Below are 18,974 nucleotides of genomic sequence, written 5' to 3' on the forward strand. Positions count from 1 at the left end.
ACGCTGGTTGATAGCATGGGTACCCAGGAAACATATGGAGGTGGTAACTGCTATCCTTACAGGGATATTGTCTGTGCAAAATAAGCAGGTAGTAACTTCCCATTGACAAGAAGTCTTCTGTGCTTTGAGTTGCAGGTTCCTGCAACTGATGTCCATGGCACTTTTCTACTGTAGCTTTATTTAGCTAGAGAAAGTTATGCTGGTGTCTGCAGCAGTAACAGATTTGACCTTCCACCATTAACAGAGCTGTGATAAATAGGAAAGCTTACAAAAACAGGCCTGGCTTCATAGCTTGTACCAAACTTGAAACTTTGCAAGTGCATAGATATAACAGAAATATTCGTTGAGTCAGTTTATAGGTTTATAACCTATAATCTCATCAACTCTGTGATGTCTGCACACTTTCACTGTGTTCTGTGAGAGTCCTAGAAATGTGCTGGATACTGTAGTACAGAGGAACGATCGCTGTTCCACATTTAACACTCTTATAGTCAAAAATTACAGAAAGTGGGAAGGGAACCAGAAGCTGCAATGTGATGCGACAGTGATGAACCATTTTCCCAGAGCCACATAGCAGGTCAGTGGCAAGGCTGGAAATAGGAGTCCAGTTGTGTCACTTCAGGGTGATAGCTCACTTTAAATTATGCTATCTGTCTTGGGAGGATCAGAAACACAACAGAGCACCAAAAAAATGTATAGAGACACAGTTGTTGTGACTTGGGTATGGAAAAGAAATGCAAGGAAATGACCAGATACAGATGTCGTAGAAAGTATGTGAAAGTATAACCTTTGTCATGGAGAGATAACTGCACGACAACCTAGTCCATGATTTCTCCCAGATTGTATCTGCGCTTTCTGCTTTTGTATCATTGCTTATATAGAGACACTACAGGTTTTGTAACTGGCATCCTCTTGACCTGGCTGATCTTTAAAGGCCAATTCTGAAGTAATACTGGCCTGTGTATCAATGTCTGCTGGACTTTATGTAGACTACTTTCCCAGCAAGAGTCCTAGAATAGATCCAGCTATGCCAGCGGAAAACTTAGCAATGCTTGCTTTGTCTGAGGGACTGGTGTTGGCCGCATCAGGGAAGTGAGTACCCCGTTGGAAGGTGTGACCCTGTTAGGGGTATGCCTGTACTACAGACTGAAGTGTGAAGTAGAGCTATCTGAATTAAATGTAAATTAATATATTCAGGTAACAGAAACAGTCATGCCATGAAGCTCTGAGCTAATTTCTCTCAAGTGGCAAAATAGACTCAGAAATTTGAAAATCCAGGCTTTTGCTCAGATCCATTTCTTAAAGTCATTATCTGCCCTTCTTTTTGAAAGGTGTGTAACACTTTCAGAACTTCTTCCTACTTCTGTGGCACAGCTTTGGTCATGAACAGTTTGCAGCGTCAATGTCCTCTAGCAGCTGGATGGCTGCCTTTCCCCCAGGCATAAGTAACATGATACTACCTGGGAGTTTGGGCCAAAATAGTTTAAATAGAAAAATGAAAAGATGATACAATAAAGAGAACCAAAGCCTTCTTTCCTTGTAGTGAGTCACAACAGGCCAATCACAGTGAGATGTTCTACATCCATTATAACAATGCTGTTTTCCAGTTTATCATACTGAAATGATTAACCATTTTACTACTGAACACTTGCAAAGCCAACAAAACATTAAGAGGCCTGTGGACGAAAAAAACCCTTGCGATGCAGGTTGGCATTTTATTGTTCACTGGGGACTTAAGTTTCAAAATTATTTAATGGCTTGGTAATGATGTTCAGGCATGTGTGTAGTAAGGTACGGCCCGTGCTCGTTGCAGACACTACTTACGTGGGGGAATGAACGCAGAGGTTCATAGTTGTGTGGGCAGCCTGGGCTGCTTGCCCCAGAGCTCACATGTTGCTGGTGTCACTGGGAAAGGAAACAGAGCTACTGTCCCCATCACCTCCTTGGTAAATCTGCTCCTGTGTTTTGTAGGTGGCTGGAGCAACCTGTCAGGTTGGAATCTGGCAAGGTCGGACAATTAAAAGATATTTTAATTTTGCAGAGTAAACACCTATCAGAGTCATTTGCTTAGGAAAGCAAAGTCAGTCAGTCAAGAAGGAAAAAACAAGTACTTTGTTTTGATCACTTCTTCCTTTTTTTTATGCAGATCTAGTCTTTCTCAGTCAGGAGTCACTCTGGGTTGAAGACTGTCTGCACCTGTCGGGGTTTAACCCCAGCCAGCAACTAAGCACCACTCGCCAACAGATGCCCAGTTAGTTCCCGAGCAGCGATCCACCCCCCTTGGCCAGCTTCCCCCTGTTTATATACTGGGCATGACATCACACGGTATGGAATAACCCTTTGGCCAGTTTGGGTCAGCTGCCCTGGCTGTGTCCCCTCCCAACTTCTTGTGCCCCTCCAGCCTTCTTGCTGGCTGGGCATGAGAAGCAGAAAAATCCCTGACTTTAGACTAAACACTACTTGACAACAACTGAAAACATCAGTGTGTTATCAACATTCTTCTCATACTAAATCCAAAACACAACACTGTACCAGCTACTAGGAAGCAAATTAACTCTATCCCAGCTGAAACCAGGACAGCACCCCATCAGAAAGCTATCGTCTTGATTTATTTTGTAGGAAGGAATTTTGAAAACAGTTATGAAAGCAAGAAGTTCATGTAGGGCATCACTTTCTTAAGTATCCTCTCCCAGACCTGCTGGGGTGCTGCCAAATTGAAGGACGTTCACATTTTAAACTTTTTCACCCATGTTCAGGAACTCATCCGAAGTCAAGAAGGAAAAAATCTGAAGTAATTGTCTAAGCCATCCCCTAGCAATGTCAAGATTTTTCACCATGCTGTATTTGCCTTTGCAGCAGAAGCTCCAATACTTCTCTTGGGATAGACACACTATTTCATCCAGTTCTCAGGAACTTTCTTTGGATGCTGAGCTGCATTAGCATATTGTTATTTTTATCCTCCCTGCTATTAGTCATTCTCTTATAGACAAAGCTAAAAACCTGTCTTTTCTAGAACCACCTCTGTATTCTTCAAATATTTGTAAACCCAACCCTTTGGTTCTTTGGCAGCAGAAGAATGTACTTCTGATTTTAGTTTGGGTAAGAGAGATTATTTTACTTCCCAGATTTGACACTTCCACATATCAAATCAAATAATGATTTTTTCTAGAAAATAAAATTACACAAATGATTACATATATGAAACCATCTTCTCTTAATGCTTCTGCTGTATTTCTGGGCATCTGGATCAAAAAAGGAATTAATTTTATAGAACTCGTTCAGTTTAGAAAGAAATTTTTCAGGTGATTTCTGTGTGTTTTTCACATGGATTCTCAAGGAGGTCTTCTCATCTGCCTCTCTCAAACTTACCAGAAGTGTTAATACTTTATTTGTGGAATCACATTTGGTTTCTGCAATTCAAAAGCTAAGGTACAGTAAAGGGGAAAATTGTAATTGCAGGCAGGGAAGAGGTGGTCCGCTCAGGATTAAGAAATCCTGATCTTATAAACACAGGCCTTTTAGAAGTCCTAAAAGAAATAGGGAATGTTTTCCCAGAAATACTATAAAAACAGAGATTCTTACCACATCTTTTCATTGCCTTTGCTTTGCTTCAAAGGACTACATGCTTGCTGACCAAAGTACTGGAAATGCATGAGACAATAGAAGGTATTGGTGTGGACCTGAGGATCAGAACAATGTCAGATTATTCTTGGTGGTTTTTTAATCACTTTCTCACTTAGGGTGTGGTTGTGGATGATAATCAGTTGGCTTGTTGGTTTTTTCCCCCACAAATCTATTTATAGTCTTACGGCAAAACTTAACAGGTAAAGGACCTACCACTGTACCCAGTGGTGCAACCAGTAGCAGGGACTACAGAGAGGCATTATGCAAAGCTGGAAGTAAAATGGCAGGGTAGAGAAGAAAATCTGAGAAATTGAGATAGTGCCACTTCTTTTCAAATACACTTTTAAATGCATTGATAGTCTGTAAAAGCTTGTTATTGCTTTGTTATTATTGTGGCTTGAAAAACAAATTGGTATCATTCTGCTTCATATAAAATTCTCAGTTATAATAACCCTTAGAACTTGCATGGTGTGTTTTGTCCTTAGATCAAAAGGTTGGGTGAACTTCCATACACCTGGCATGAAAGGCCCAGAAAATCAAGTTATCCAAGACATTATAAGGAGCTAATGGCAGGACTTTGGCTAACATGTATATTCCCTATTTCATACTCTAAATCATAGAATCATAGAATCGTTTAGGTTGGAAAAGACCTTTAAGATCATCCAGTCCAACTGTCAACCCAACACCACCATGCCCACCAAACCATGTCCTGAATTGCCACATCTATGCGTTTTTTGAACACCTCCAGGGATGGTGACTCAACCACTTCCCTGGGCAGTCTGTTACAATGCCTGACAACCCTTTCAGTAAAGAAATTTTTTCTAATATCCAATCTAAACCTCCCCTGGCACAACTTGAGGCCATTTCCTCTCATCCTATCACTAGTTACTTGATAGAAGAGACCAGTACCCACCTTACTACAACCTCCTTTCAGGTAGTTGTAATGGTAACTGGAATAAAAATTCAAATTGTCTGTCATGGTTGAGGCAGAATGGAAACAAGCTCATCTTTTTGGGGAACTGGTGGCAATTTAAATAATGATGTAAATAGTTTGTTGTTGTTAATATTGTAAAATATGCTCAAATCACAGGTGTACAGCCGTACCAAAGTGCTACATTTTACACTCACTTTTCTGCTCGTACTGAAGAACAGGGACTTGTGTGAAACATGGGATCTATATATCTATCAGAAGCAAAAGGCACAAATGCTGGCACTGCTGTATCATATGTAGAGCAAACCCACGGTGCAGCCACAGAGTATAATTTCATGCTAGCTGCTCATTTTGAGGAGCACTCTGATTCATTAGCCCAGTGGGAAGAAAATGGGAAGAAAACCCTTTAATTTCTGAACTCTGAGAATTTACGCTCATTTTGGAAAACACCTTATTACCACTGCAGCTATCTTCTCCAGAAAGAGCTGGGATTGAAATAGCACAGTATGGTGCAGGCTTCTGGGAAGTGTCTTGGCAGAGCCTGAGGCTAGGAAAATAGCGGTCAAAGGTGCCATGTCCTGACAGAGGATGAGGACAGCTTCCACAATACAAGTCAAAAATGTGTTTTTCCTTATCCTAACATACATCCCTAGATCACAGCTTCTCCGAGAGATTTTTCAGAGACTTCCAAGGACTGGCAGACTCTTTCCCACTGGGTAAGCCAAAGAGTCTCTTTGCTGAACACAACCTGGGCAAAAGTGCCACCTAGGCACCTTTTATGGTGCCTTCACCATATCCCCATGTGCTTTTGGGATAACAGCAAATGCGCAGACAAGTATGTGAGGACAGAGTGGAGAAGTGCTCTTCCTCAATGTTCACTCCCTCTCCCTACTGGATTCTTCTCTAGAGCAGGGTATGGGGACAAAAAGGGAAAAAATGAGAACAAGAGTGAAAAGGAGCAAAACATGCAAATGACAGAAGATAAGTGGAGAGAAGAAATACAGCCTGAAAGTTTAGAGAGGGAAGTTTCAAAAAATCACTACAACATGTGGGATAAGTTTCTTTTTTAGGTCATTATGTTGGAAGGAGAGCAATGAAATCATTGCTGTCATTCCTTTTGTATTTGTTCCTGCATTCCTTCTCTGTGTTCAACTGTCTATTTCTTCATTAATTCTTGCCAGACTCTTCAGCATTTTAGCCAAGTCTTTTGACTATATTTCTTGCCCAGCATATGAATAGGCCTTCCTTGAGCATGCAAACTTTTGTGCAGACTGTGGTTTTCTTTTTGTTGAGAGAACTAGGTAACTTCAGAATAATTAGCTGAAATTTCCTCCCCTCCCCTCTTTTTTTAAAGACAATTCCTCATCTCTCCAGGAAGATGAAGAGATAGATATGGAGGCTGTCAACTGGCAGCTGAACAACACCTCCATGAATGGGCATTCATCTACCCCAACCACAGTTCGCTTTCCCAGCTGGGTGACTTTTGATGACAATGAAGTCAGTTTTTCACCACAGAACCTTTCTCCTTTGAAAACAGACACCCCACCTGCAGAAACACAGACTCCAGATGTTAACTTTAACCTTGCTACATCCTTTAAGAAAAGAGAACGTCCTAAAAGCACATTGGGGGACCTCTCCAAAATTCAAAAACTAGATCTCTCCTCCTTAACCAAGTTGCCTTCTGTTGAAACACCACCTTGGAGTGCTACTAATCCCTTCCTGGATGAATCTCTGCGAGATGTCCAACCCTCACCCATCAATCCATTCAGCTCATTCTTTGAGGAGCGAGACAGGCGTTCCAAAAGCTCTTCTGTCTCCAGTGCTCCAGGCAAAAGCCAAAGAGACTCTCTCATTATTCTCCATCAAGAGCCTGATACCATCAGTTTCCATGAGGCAAACAAAAGTGTCACCCACACAGATGCGGTAGAGCAGCTCAAGCAACTCCAGATTGGAGACCCAGATCGTGTGAGCAGCCCTGCCTTGCCTGATGATGACCCCATGATGCCATACGATCTGGAGGCAGCCTTATTTAACCTAGCACCTGCTCAGCCAAAGGATGGATGGCCAATGATGCTCAGGATCCCAGAGAAGAAGAATATTATGTCATCCAGGCACTGGGGACCAATATACGTCAAGCTGACTGACAGTGGATGTATACAGCTTTTTTATGAAAAAGGACTGGAGAAACCTTTCCGGGAATTCAAACTTGAAATCAATCATGAGATTTCAGAGCGCAAACTCCAGAACTATGATGAGAATGGAAGGATACACAGCGTGCGGTTGGACCGCACAACCTACAAGGAGAAAAAGAAGTATCAGCCTAAACCAGCCATTGCTCACACAGCAGAGAGAGAGCAAATTATCAAACTTGGGACTACAGATTATGAAGATTTCCTTAGCTTCATAAGTGCTGTGCAAGACACACTGATGAACTTGCCAGCCTCATCAACAGATCTGAGCACAGTGGGACTAAACTATCAAGAAGAAGAAATCACCATTGATGTCAGGGATGAGTTTCATGGCATCTTGGCCAAAGGAGACAGTGTGATTCTCCAGCACAGTGTGCTGACCCATATCTATGTTCTCAGCTTCCTTTCTGGCCTGGCAGAATGCAGACTGGGCCTTAATGATATCCTGATCAAAGGGAATGAAATAGTTGCAAGGCAGGATATTATGCCCACTACTACCACTAAGTGGATTAAATTATACAGCTGTCGGTTCCATTCATGTGTGGATGAGGATATGTTTAATAACTCCCGTATTATCCTGTTCAACCCCTTGGATGCCTGCCGGTTTGAACTGATGCGATTCAGAACTGTCTTTGCTGAGAAAACTTTGCCTTTTACTCTGAGGACAGCTGCCAGCATCAATGGTGCTGAGGTGGAGGTGCAGAGCTGGCTGATGATGTCCACTGGGTTCTCTTCCAACCGTGACCCTTTAACTCAGGTCCCTTGTGAAAACGTGATGATCCGCTACCCAGTGCCAAATGAGTGGGTGAAGAACTTCCGCAGGGAGAGTGTCCTTGGGGAGAAATCTTTGAAAGCCAAGGTGAACAAGGGGGCCACTTTTGGATCAACCAGTCTGTCTGGTTCTGAGCCAGTAATGAGAGTAACTTTGGGAACTGCCAAGTATGAGCATGCCTTTAATTCCATCGTATGGAGAATAAACCGACTGCCTGACAAAAACTCAGGTGAGTGGTTCATACCATCGCTGCAGGAGTAAACTAGAAGGAGTTATACATTTTGGAAGATAGGGAATGCTAGGTTTACACGGTGGGGGATAGATCATCCCCTGTAGTATACCAAAGGACATCAGTTAGTTGCACGAAGCATTTATCTGACCCTTCATTGCAGTAGTTTTACATATACTACAAACATTGCTAATGATAAAAACAGGTTTAGGTTTTCCAGTTGCAAAATATGCCTTCTGTCTCTGCTTCTATGAGTACATCATGGGACTTAGGCATCAAACATCTCTGTGTGCTGAAGCACTGTTATTGGAAGCAGGGCTTTTTCAGGTAGCTTGCAAAGGCAAGATACTATGCTACAGGGCTGAATGACAGGACCAGAAAAATTGCTGTAGTTCCAGCCCATGTGATTTCTTTTCCATGCATTGCCAAGCATACTGGGCCAGTGCTATATATTTCAGTGCATATACCACAACTGATGCCTATAAAGTATATGGAATGAGGATTGTAAGAGGACAGAAGACAGATACTGTGCAACCATTAAAAAAAAGAAATTTCCAAACACCAGTTTGTGGCTATGTTTCTGTAATCTGTGCAGACAGGTAAATACAGCTTAAACGTGAAGAGAGAATACCAACATAAAACCCACAAATCTTTGTATTTCTAGTAACATGTTCATAATTAAACATTCAAATTATATGGGCAAGCTAGTGTTCCCTTTGGCCATCGCTGCCAGTCATTCCACCTCCTGCCTTTCCTCCATGGTGTGCAGTAAGGCTAGACAGCTCAGGTTTCTTTTTATTCACTATGAATTCTACTTCTTGATTTCTGTGATCTAGACTAGCTTTTTACAAACAAGATGGACTTTTTATTATTAATGCTGTAGTAATGCAGCTGGGTGACTGGGAGGGTTTCTGTATTCAGTGTTCCCTGAAGGCAAGTTCAGTATTGTACCAGATTTGGCACTTTCTAAGGACATATGTTTTTCCTGAGTTTGAGCTATAGTGTCAGCAAAACAGTGATCCAAGTCTTCTAATCTTTTGGATCACTTTTCGGCCCAAGGACGCCAGCTTACACCATAGGTGTATTTAGAGGGATATTACTGACAAAAGCAAAGGCTCCATGTTTTCTGTAGTGCGGGGCATAGGAAGAGAGAGCTTGGGAACTCAAGAGAAGTATCGCAATGAAAAATTAACCTCAGGCTGTTTATGAGCAATAACATGCTTGTGAGGAAAATCTCACTATGCCATCTGCATGAGCTCTGGAAATGAGATGCTGTGAAATTGGGCCTTCTGTGGCATCTTGTCTCCAAAGATCTCAGTATATAGTATAGACTTTACAGCTGGGGAAATGAAAGCCCCCAGACTTAACACAATCACAGAACATGCCGGTAGCAAACCAGGAGAAGAGGCAGAACTCCTGGCTCTACTGCCTCCTGCGGGTGATGCTCCCTTACCCATCACTACTTTGAGGGAGATGTTGATCTATGTCTCTTGTTTCCTTGATCTCATCTCTCCCAGTGTAAGGCTTTATTATATATACCCTGTGTCAGGAGGAGATGCATCACAGACTCAGTGTTGCTGTTGGAGCCCTGCCACAGACCATCTATCAATCAGTGTCACTGTGCAGGGTATTTGTTTACATCCTGAGAGGAAGAGTGTCCTCAGCCCTCCGGTCAGGTCAGATGTAATTTCAGGGAAAGGAAGGGCCTTGCAAGCACTGTCTTGGCCAGGACACTTGAGGTATGTGAGAAGGAGGGAATCCCAAAGTGATGACAGGACAGGCCAAGTGTAGTTTAAATCTGACCTTGCCTCTCAGGGACTATTTACATTTCTTGATGGTACTCATCCCATGGTTTTCCCTCCTCAAAGTATATGGCAAACAAAGAGGGATATAAAGGTACTCAAAAGCCTTGATCCCCGCTCCTTCTTAGATTTTCCTGATGGACCACATACATTTCTGACCACGTGATACTGATGTGTGGTCTACTCCCAACCTTCTGCATGCTTGGCTGTATCCAGACCTACCCACAAGTCATGTAATAACTCACCTCCACCTATTTGCAGGAGTCCCTATAAATGATGCAGTTCTCAAGCACTAAGTATAAAAATACTCCCTTGACTCACACTTCATGCTTTCTTACTGTAGCCCCTGCAACTCACCCCTAAGAGCGCTCTGCATCCTCTGTAAATGTCTGGTCTGCTAATGAACTGCTCTGGTGCCTGCAGCTCCAGAGCAGGAGAGAGGTAGTGGCATCGCACTGCATCTGGTGGGAAATGCTGCAGGCGGCCACAGCCTCCAGCTCCACCCTGCCTCCAGAGGTCACACAGCCTGTCCACACAACCTGGGGCATGTGCATTGCACGACTCCCTCCAGCACACGTGCCTGTCTGCCAGACCTGTGTGCCTATCAAAGGAGCACATACATAGGCACACACTATGGGACCCTTCGATCATCCACGTTGTGTGCTCTGACAGATCAGTCCCTTGCAAACGCGACCCCAGGAACTCCAGAGGTCTCCGGGTAGCCACTTGGACCTCTTGTGCTTAACTCCATTCCCTGAATGCAGACTGGCGCGTGCTCTGTATAGACATGAGGTGTATGACACCATCAGCCCTGCCTGTGGTCTGCCCTGACAGCCAGTACCGCAGTCTCGCAAGGAGGGAGAGCCGGTCCCTCCCGAAGCTCACTGCTTGCATTCAGGTTGTAGTATCCTAGCACACAAATTGTGAAGAATTATTTCAGCAGCTTCGCTGTCTTATCCAAATGTTTTCTCTTTGTGCTTTCTAATGGGGTGGGACCCTTTGCATTCTTCACTATAGGAACTTGTTATCAGCACTCTCTGTATTATTTTGTAGGCAAAGCGTCTGCTTATGACTGGATATTGAAAAGCATATGACAAATGAAGGACTGTGTGTACTCTGACTATGATTTGACCTAAGAAAAAACCTATGGACTGGATTCTACTGAGCACATTGCTGAAATCCTTTCCAAAATAGCTTGTTAAACTTTATTGCCCTTCTCATATTCACAATTATTCTGATCAAAGCAGTTGATAAAGAAAGCCTATTTGCAGGCTCTGCAGAGCTTCAGTTGCAGCTGGCTGGGCTCCACGTGTTTGGGGTTTTTTTTAATCCACCAGCAGAATATTAGGAAAACCTCCACCCGGTCTTCAATCATGGGAAAATGCTCTTCCAGCAAAGCAGGGATGTAGCCTCTACTCAGAGCCTTGGATCTGGATATTTGAACTTTGCTCTAGTTTGGCTGTGGATCCCAAGCGTGCTGCCTGCTATACTTTCTGAAGTAAATCAAATCCTTTAATCCAAACATGTTGAGACATCAGACTCGTTTGGAACAGATTCCCTCCAATCACGGTAACCCATGCGTATATATGAATTATATTATCAGATCCTTGATTGTCAGAATGAAATCTTAGTAGCTCATCTTGTATTTTCACCCACTGAAAGCAAACTCAAGTGATTGGCAGTCCTTATTGCAGTTTGTTTAATTCCTCTGGGAATGCCAACAGCATTGAAAGAGGTAAGATACTGTCACTTGCTACGAACTAGTTCACCCAGGTAGATTCCCAGTTTCTTGCAGTTTTGTGATGTTGCTTCCTCCTAGATGTTGTGTTTTCTGATCCATCCAACACAACTTACATGTCTGTTTGCTCTCTTTTTCCAGCTTCTGGCCATCCTCACTGCTTCTTCTGTCACCTAGAGCTTGGCTCTGACCGGGAAGTGCCTTCCAGTTTTGTCCGCTATGTAGATGTGGAATTTGACATGCCCACCACTTCTGCATCCAAAGCCACTGTTAGGTCCATCTCTGTTGAGGACAAGACCGATGTAAGGAAGTGGGTCAACTATTCAGCACACTACAGTTACAAGGTAAAACTGAGCATGTGGCAATCACCATGGTTACTTTGCATACTTCATTGTCTTGAAAAGTGTGGGCAGACAAATAAAATACCATGAGCAGACGAGGTGGGAATTTGGCACAAGCCAGGCTCTGTGCATTAGCTACCCATGTGCAGCCTATTGATTCATGGCAAACAAGCAGTGGATTATCCCTCAGCAAAGATGGAATAAACTTGCTTGCAGTTGCTTTGAGGAAGAGCATACACACAGCCAGTTACTGGGGATTAGCTGATACGTTGAGAGTGTGAACAGGGAGATTTGCTGCTCTTCGTAGCAGCTACAGCAGGAGTGCTAGAGCAGACGAAAGGATCACATTATTTCTCTGCTTAAATATTTCTTCTTCCTGCCTGCCCTAAGGAGAGGAGCAGATGGGAAAATGCACTACATATATACCTGCCAAGAATATCAGTATGCCAAAATTTGCATGTTAGCTGATCACTCAACAGAGAAATTGGCATCCTACCTGCCTTCTTTAAGAGCAATGATGAGAGATACTGAAAAGATTCTCATGGCAAATATTTTTAATGGTAATTGGAATTACATTTTTAGTAGTCTCTTAAATTCCCTGGAGATGGTATTTGATCTTCCTAAGTATCCCTTTTAAGACTTAAACATTGGATTATCCCTGATTTTTTGGAGGTGTTGAAATTTAGAACACAAATGTAGATGTGCATTTTGAAATGAATCTCTTCGCTTTATACATCAGTCTTTGCAGAGTTTAAAATTGAGGCTGGTCTTCTGCTGTCACTTGGAACCCACCTATCCTCTGCAGATTTGGTTCTGGATTTGGATTCAAAGTACAGCTGGTGATGGTAATGAATATAAAATCATGTGAGACCGGTTCTCTGCATGACATTATCTCTTCTGGGAATGATGTCATGACACCGTTGAATCGTAAAACTGTTTGGATTAGATGGAAAACACTTACAGTAAATAAAATCCAGCTTTCCCTCCTCAGTCTATTTCTCTTCACAACCCTCTCAGTTATCAAGAGTTTCTTCACCTAAGCAGGACACAAACCACCACTAAGGAAGATTTTTGAATCTTTTGTTTTCCTTTCTCATTACAAATGTTCTCCCTCTTTTTCCTCTGCCAGGTCGAAATAGAGCAGAAAAAAAGCTTGAATGAGGATCTGAAGGGAGAAGATACTGCAAATGTCAATGAATGTGCTACGCAGTGAAGGAAGATCAGTCTGCAAGTCCCAAGAGGGATGGTCAAAATAACAGACCTGGAAGAAAGGATTTGCAGGGTTTTGGTATTTTTCTTTTAAAAAGTATGGAGTACTACTTTTAAAATAATGCTCTGAAGAGTATTATTATTTTTCTTTGTGATGATCCATACTTTGAGAAGAAGCTCATCAGTGGCTTGTTCGGAGCAGACCCATGGGCTTTTGCTGGAACAATTTAAGTACAGTTGGGGTATAGACTAAATGACTCATATTACAGTCAAGCTTGCCTTTTCTGCCTCTTCACCATCTAGGTTCTACATTGAAGTATGGTCTGGTCACCATCACAGCCAAATCAGAAAGCAGCCTTTATCTCGGTAACAATCTTGCCCTCCGACGTTAAGCATTTTTTTTGTATGCCTGTTGGTTTGGTAATTGGCAGATTCACTTCCTTCTGAATTGCCAAATAAAACCCAGTGAAAAATGATATAAAATCTCATTTCTGAAGCAGTCGACAGAGTGAAAACCCTGAACATCATTCTGAAGAATCAACAAACTGCATCTTAAACACGATAAATGGTCAAGCAGATGAACTACAGACAGGACAGCTAATCATGTAGCTGTTCTTCTATTCACCCCTTCCTGTGTCATCCCCTGAATGACAACATGTCATTGTGCACATTTTCATGTGGTCTGCACAAGTTACAAGAAAGTCTCTGCAATTTCTTAAAATTTTTGTTAGTCTGGGCTGTTCTGTTATCTTGACTGAACATGGTTATGGCTGCTAGTGAGGGACTTTGCTAAGATTAGATCATTCCTGCCTAGAAAGATATTTAAGGGAAAAACATTGGGGTTTGTTTTTTTTAAGATGTTTTCTTGGATGGGTAAGGTGGGTGGTTATTGAAAATGTCAGAATGTGATTACTTTAACAGACAATGTTGTTTGCCTTCCTGAAAATCCTTGGAAGTCTGTCCAGCACAATATTACTTTCATGTTCTATCTTGAACCTACAATATAAGTAACTTGTATCTTTTTAAAGCCCCCACTAACTGGGACCCAAAGACTCTTTTCAAAAATTAACAACAAGCTTCCGTCATGAAGATTCTTTTATCTCCACTTCGCTGAAAGTAACAGCAAGTCTTAAAATTTCTTTCTAAATAAAAATGCAGAAGGCAAAAATCACTTATTCATACATATTTTCAGAGAAAACAGTGTTCCAAGTACCCATTTTTTTGTAGTTGTTTCTATGGCTTGCGTAATATTTTGTCTCGAGGTAATTTTAAATGTAAAAAAAGTAATTTATTAAATCATTTATCTTTTAAAATGTTACTGCTGACTTTAAAATCACACATTTGGAAAGCCTTGGTAATGTAACTTAAAATCATAATGAATTAATATGAAAGCTTTTTTATACATTTGTAAATGTATTTTACATTTCATATTACAGAAAATTAATACACTCTCAATTTACTACTTTCACTGTGACTCCTATAGAAATCACTACAATGTTAAAATCCCAAATAAAACACGAGATTAATTACATTGAGTCTAAAACTGGTAGTGGTAGAATTTAAAACAAATTATAGGGAACTTATAAATGCCTTTTTGTATGCACCTAAATTTCAGGCCTACATCAACCTAGTGATAAATATTTATACAGGTACACTGCTGTAAATACGTAAAGTCTCAGTCCTTCTAGCACTTCTTAATAAGCATATTGCAGGTGGTCCTACTGAAGCCCAGGGTGCTCCTCGGAGCACACCAGTTAGTACTAAGCATTTGCAACATCTCTCTGTAAATGGAAGAATGCTGTTAACTTTTATGAAGCATTTTGAGATCAGTGGATTAAAATTACTGATGAAGTACTGATAAAGAATTATTATTTATTAAATGATAACTTTGTAGGTTGTGAAATATCTGAGAGCATGGGGCTGAATTTGTGACTGATTCGCAGCTCTGTTACACACTGGCTGTGATGAGTTGCAACTCCTCTCTACAAAATTCACTCTTCTTTTTAAAAGCATTCAAAGAACTTCTGGGTGTTTTTCCTGTTTTTCACTGCAGCTCCTAGTACACAGTTTCTGAAAAGGACCAGCAAGAAATCCAACAAGACCAAGCTGAACAAGTGCTGAGATGTTGGTGAGGAAGGTTGAGAATGTTTTGTGAAAGAAACAGTTGGGAGATTTCCTACACTGATCTGCAGGCTCACTGTCTGAATTTTTGCCTATAGCCCCCCAGCCCTTGAAAACACAAATAAGTAATAGCAAATAAAATTATGTTGTACTGCTTAGAGGGGAGAAAATCAAAGGAATATCTTTTCCCATCTCTGTTGAATTCTTAAACTATTCAGTCTCTATCATACTCCAGCTACAAAATATTTCATGCCCCAAAACTTGAAAGATGAACATACTGGAGGTTTCTGGATTTACTTAATTCCTCTACCTCTTCATCACTGATTCTTTTTTTTAAGTCAAAGTTAATGAATGAAAGAAAGAGTATGGGCCTGACTCTGATCTCTCTCATGTAGTTAGTTGTACAACAGAAGTATGTCTTCCAATCCTCATGGAGTTACGCAGGCAAAACTGGAAAAGTGTTCTGGTTTCTAAAAAAGCTGTTTTAATCCATTCTGATCTCTGGAGAGTATTTATCTGATGTACCTGCCACTGAATTTTCAAGAGTTTGGGATTAATACCTCGGCCAGAGTTTCAAAAAATCTTGTTTCCTGTTGAAGCGCTAGAGTGAGTAGTCTGATTTTTCAAAGGAGCACTAACAACCAAAATCTTTAGAAAATCTAGCGTTGGTATCACCAGGTGTCACCACTGAATTCTTTTTTCAGTCCAGTGGCATTACGAGCACTGAGCATTTGGACACTGGGATCCTAAGTGCGCTTTTTGAGGCTTCCACTGTTCTTGCTTGATTAAACAGTGCCAATTTTTCAGTGTTAGATACTGTCATGTATAAACTTTACATACATGAACCATATACTCTTCATCCATAGAGCTACAGTAGTAATTTGGACAGACTGTTGATGGGAGTGAGAGGAAAGGAGCTGAGAGGTTTGTCAGTTTTAGAGCAGCAGAAATTATTTAGATACAAGCTATGCCTGTAGTGGGGATTTTTTTTTTTTTTTTTAATCTTGGGGGAAAATGTCTTTGAATAGTTTCAGTTTAATACTCCTTTTGAGAAAGATATAATCACTGTCCTTTGGTTCATTTGAAAGCTTTGTAGTACTCAAATACTCCGTGCAGGAAATGTGCCTTCAAGGTAAGCATACATTTACTCCTTGAAGCTATTCCCACTTTCAGCCTTCTTTCTATTTCTCATTATGGCTTTGTTCCATTTTTGTACTTGGTAAGACTTGAGGTATTGCAGGAATTTTGCCTAGAAAAATAAACAGTCTTTGATAACAAGGAGTAAAGATGAACATCTCTGGGCAGCTAAGCTTATTTTAGTGAATGCCTCTTACATTTATTAACTATGGACACTCTGCTAGAAAAGGAAAATGGGCAAATTCAGCTAAGAAATACTGTAACTGACTGATGTTATTTTTGTCCTTTAATTTTATTTAGAGTCAAATTTGGTCATACTATGAAGGACACAGATTTTAGGTTTTTCATTGTAGCAGTATCATAAGAAACACTGCAGAAATAATTTACCTTTTCTCGTGGGTTGCTGGCTGACATATTTACTTGACAGGACATCCAAGCTACCTGCCCACATGACTTAGTAGCTGCTAAAACTCCCTCTTGATCATCCACCTCCCAGGATAGAGAGCAACTGCATGCAGAAGAGCATGAAAGCAAGAGGATAGGTGTACAAAGTTCAGCCTGCAGGTACTTACTCTGTTGCTTGCATAAAATTCTCAGTAATTTCCTTGGCCCTTCAATCCACACAAACTAATCAAGCCCTTGATAGGTCACCTCTGTTCCCAAGGGTGAAAAATTCCTTTCAGTGACTCTTAACTGTTCATGTTTATAGCTGTATTCATCTCCAGAACTGGCCAGCACAAGAATTTGCAGCACACAGAGATCACTTATGGATGAAGTACTTACCCTCTTCTGCCACTAAAGTTAAATCTACATCATGAGTTGTCTGAGATACAGAATTTTGTGTGATAACAGGCGTAGCTGCTCCTAGCCTTCCTGTTTTATTCAGCCACCCTTTATTCAGCCACCCACACATCTATCCATCCAGCCACCCTCCCATGTGTCCTACCCACCTGCCCTCTCTCTCTTATACTTGCAATTTATTCTTTGCACTATTGACATCGATTGGTTTGATGATTATTTTGTAACACGTTCCTACCTTTTTGTTTTGTACAATAAGAAAGTCTATACACTGGCTAACTTTGTAGAAGTGGTTTATTTTTTTTTTCTTTTTATTTTATCAGTTGAAATGGGGTGTCATGTTTTGTTTGAACTATGTGAAAAAAAATAAATGTTAAGATGAAACAGCATATCCACCTTTTCACTGTGAAATTGAAGTTGTACGTGTATATGTATATTATTCTGATAAGTAAGAAGTCTTGAGTTCAGAAGAGGAAAAGGGAGTGTTTTGAATAGCATAAAAAAGGACATAAATTAGAAGTAATGGGACTACATACAGTAAAGAGATTATTTCATTTGATCATCCAGACTGAACGATACACTGCAAAGGAAATGGAGCAGGCCTAGAGCTTGAGCCACATAGCTCAGATGTGTGGAGCAATGCTGACACAATATAGAAGAGGATCCACTATTTGAATGAAGCCATCCTGAAACAAAGTAATTGGGAATTGAAGCTTCTGCTCAGTGGGTCTCTTCTACATCTGTTCTCTGACCGCTAAAGCCAGGAGTACATGTAAGGACAGTGCCTTCCTGTGATCAGAACATCTGTTAACAAAGCAAGTGTAAGGATAAGGTCTAAACTATTTAGAGTCCTCTGCTATGGTTCTCTGTGTTCTTTCAAACTTGAGTAAGCCGCGTATCATTTCATACATCTTTCCACTTCTCTCACAGTCACTGAGACCAGTTGCAGTCTGCTGTTTTTCTCAAAAGCGCTCCCTGAATCAGACTGAAGAGCTGGGCAGTCTCATTGACCAAAGAAAATCAGATATCCATCATAAGGGCTACTCAGATTATTGCTCTGAGCTCAGCACATTCTCCACAGTATGCCTCAGTACAACTGACAGTAAGTCAGTCATTTTACAGTATAAGAAAATGGAGGCACACGGGTACACATGTTCATTATTCAAGGGTAAATCAGGTCAGCCAGAAGAAAGAAGGAAAGTTAAATAGATTCAGGGGCTGTTAGTAATAGCAGTTTATTTACTGTAATTCAGATATTCAGTGACATTTGGAAATGATACTATCAAATTTGGAGGGTAGGATTACATTAACTATGATAGCCTGATGCAAAATGGTTTTTAAAAGAGAGAGTTATAGAAAAAGCTGAAAGTTTGAAACCAGGGAGCTCAAAGTTCCTTGGCAATAGTGCAGTCCTTCGAGACAAGCCAAAATAACACCCTTCAAGAGATGGAGAAGTCAGAGTGCCAGCGCAATGTGTGCCCAAACAAAAGACATCACTAGAGTGAGACAGCACAACTGGGAGAGAAAAAAACCACCAGTTTTCTTAGCGTGCTCTTAGTTGCCATGATTGCCCTTACCATCTAATCCAGATGCATTGTAAATTTGTAAGTAGGACAAAAGCTGCTGAAGGTCAGCTGAGGTAAAGCAAAAGAGAGAAGCAGCCCATTGTTTCAGCTTAGGCGCAGGTCTGTATCACAGCAGATGTGTCTGAAACATGAAGCACACCAGTCCCAGAAAAAAACTCCTGTCCTTTTGGTCACAGTATTGGAAGCCTAACAGCAACTGCCATATATTAAGAAGAAGTTGGAATAGTATTTTAAACACCAGCTATGAAAGGTGTCTTTCTCAGCCCTGAATAATGGGACAGCAAAGCCTGAAGGAGAGGGGTGACTGCTGGGGTGCTACAACAAGTGGCAGACACATGCTGGGGTTCGGGGGGTGTGGGCAGACTGGTCCTTCCCTGGTCCGGCGCCTCCTGCAGTCTCCCAGATGCTACTGCCCCAGCGACTGTAGATAAACTGGGAGCGATCAGCTTGGCCTAAAGAGCTTCTGAAGGAAAAGTATGAATACAGCTGAAAGTAAT

The 18,974-nt window shown here is 41.3% G+C and overlaps 1 protein-coding gene across 1 annotated transcript in view; it reads left to right on the top strand.

Annotated features, from left to right (window-relative positions):
* Positions 1–17,280, top strand: part of STON2 (stonin 2) — a 79,842-nt gene extending 62,562 nt beyond the window's left edge. Inside the window, exons 5-7 of the mRNA XM_030033101.1 lie at positions 5,910–7,745; positions 11,427–11,629; positions 12,756–17,280. Coding sequence (XP_029888961.1) covers positions 5,910–7,745; positions 11,427–11,629; positions 12,756–12,839 — 2,123 coding nt within the window. The 3' untranslated portion in view covers positions 12,840–17,280. The remainder of the gene's footprint in view (positions 1–5,909; positions 7,746–11,426; positions 11,630–12,755) is intronic.
* Positions 17,281–18,974: the final 1,694 nt, after the last annotated feature.

This window comes from Aquila chrysaetos, chromosome 2 (genome assembly GCF_900496995.4).
Source record: "Aquila chrysaetos chrysaetos chromosome 2, bAquChr1.4, whole genome shotgun sequence".
In the NCBI taxonomy this organism is placed as follows: Eukaryota; Metazoa; Chordata; class Aves; order Accipitriformes; family Accipitridae; genus Aquila; species Aquila chrysaetos.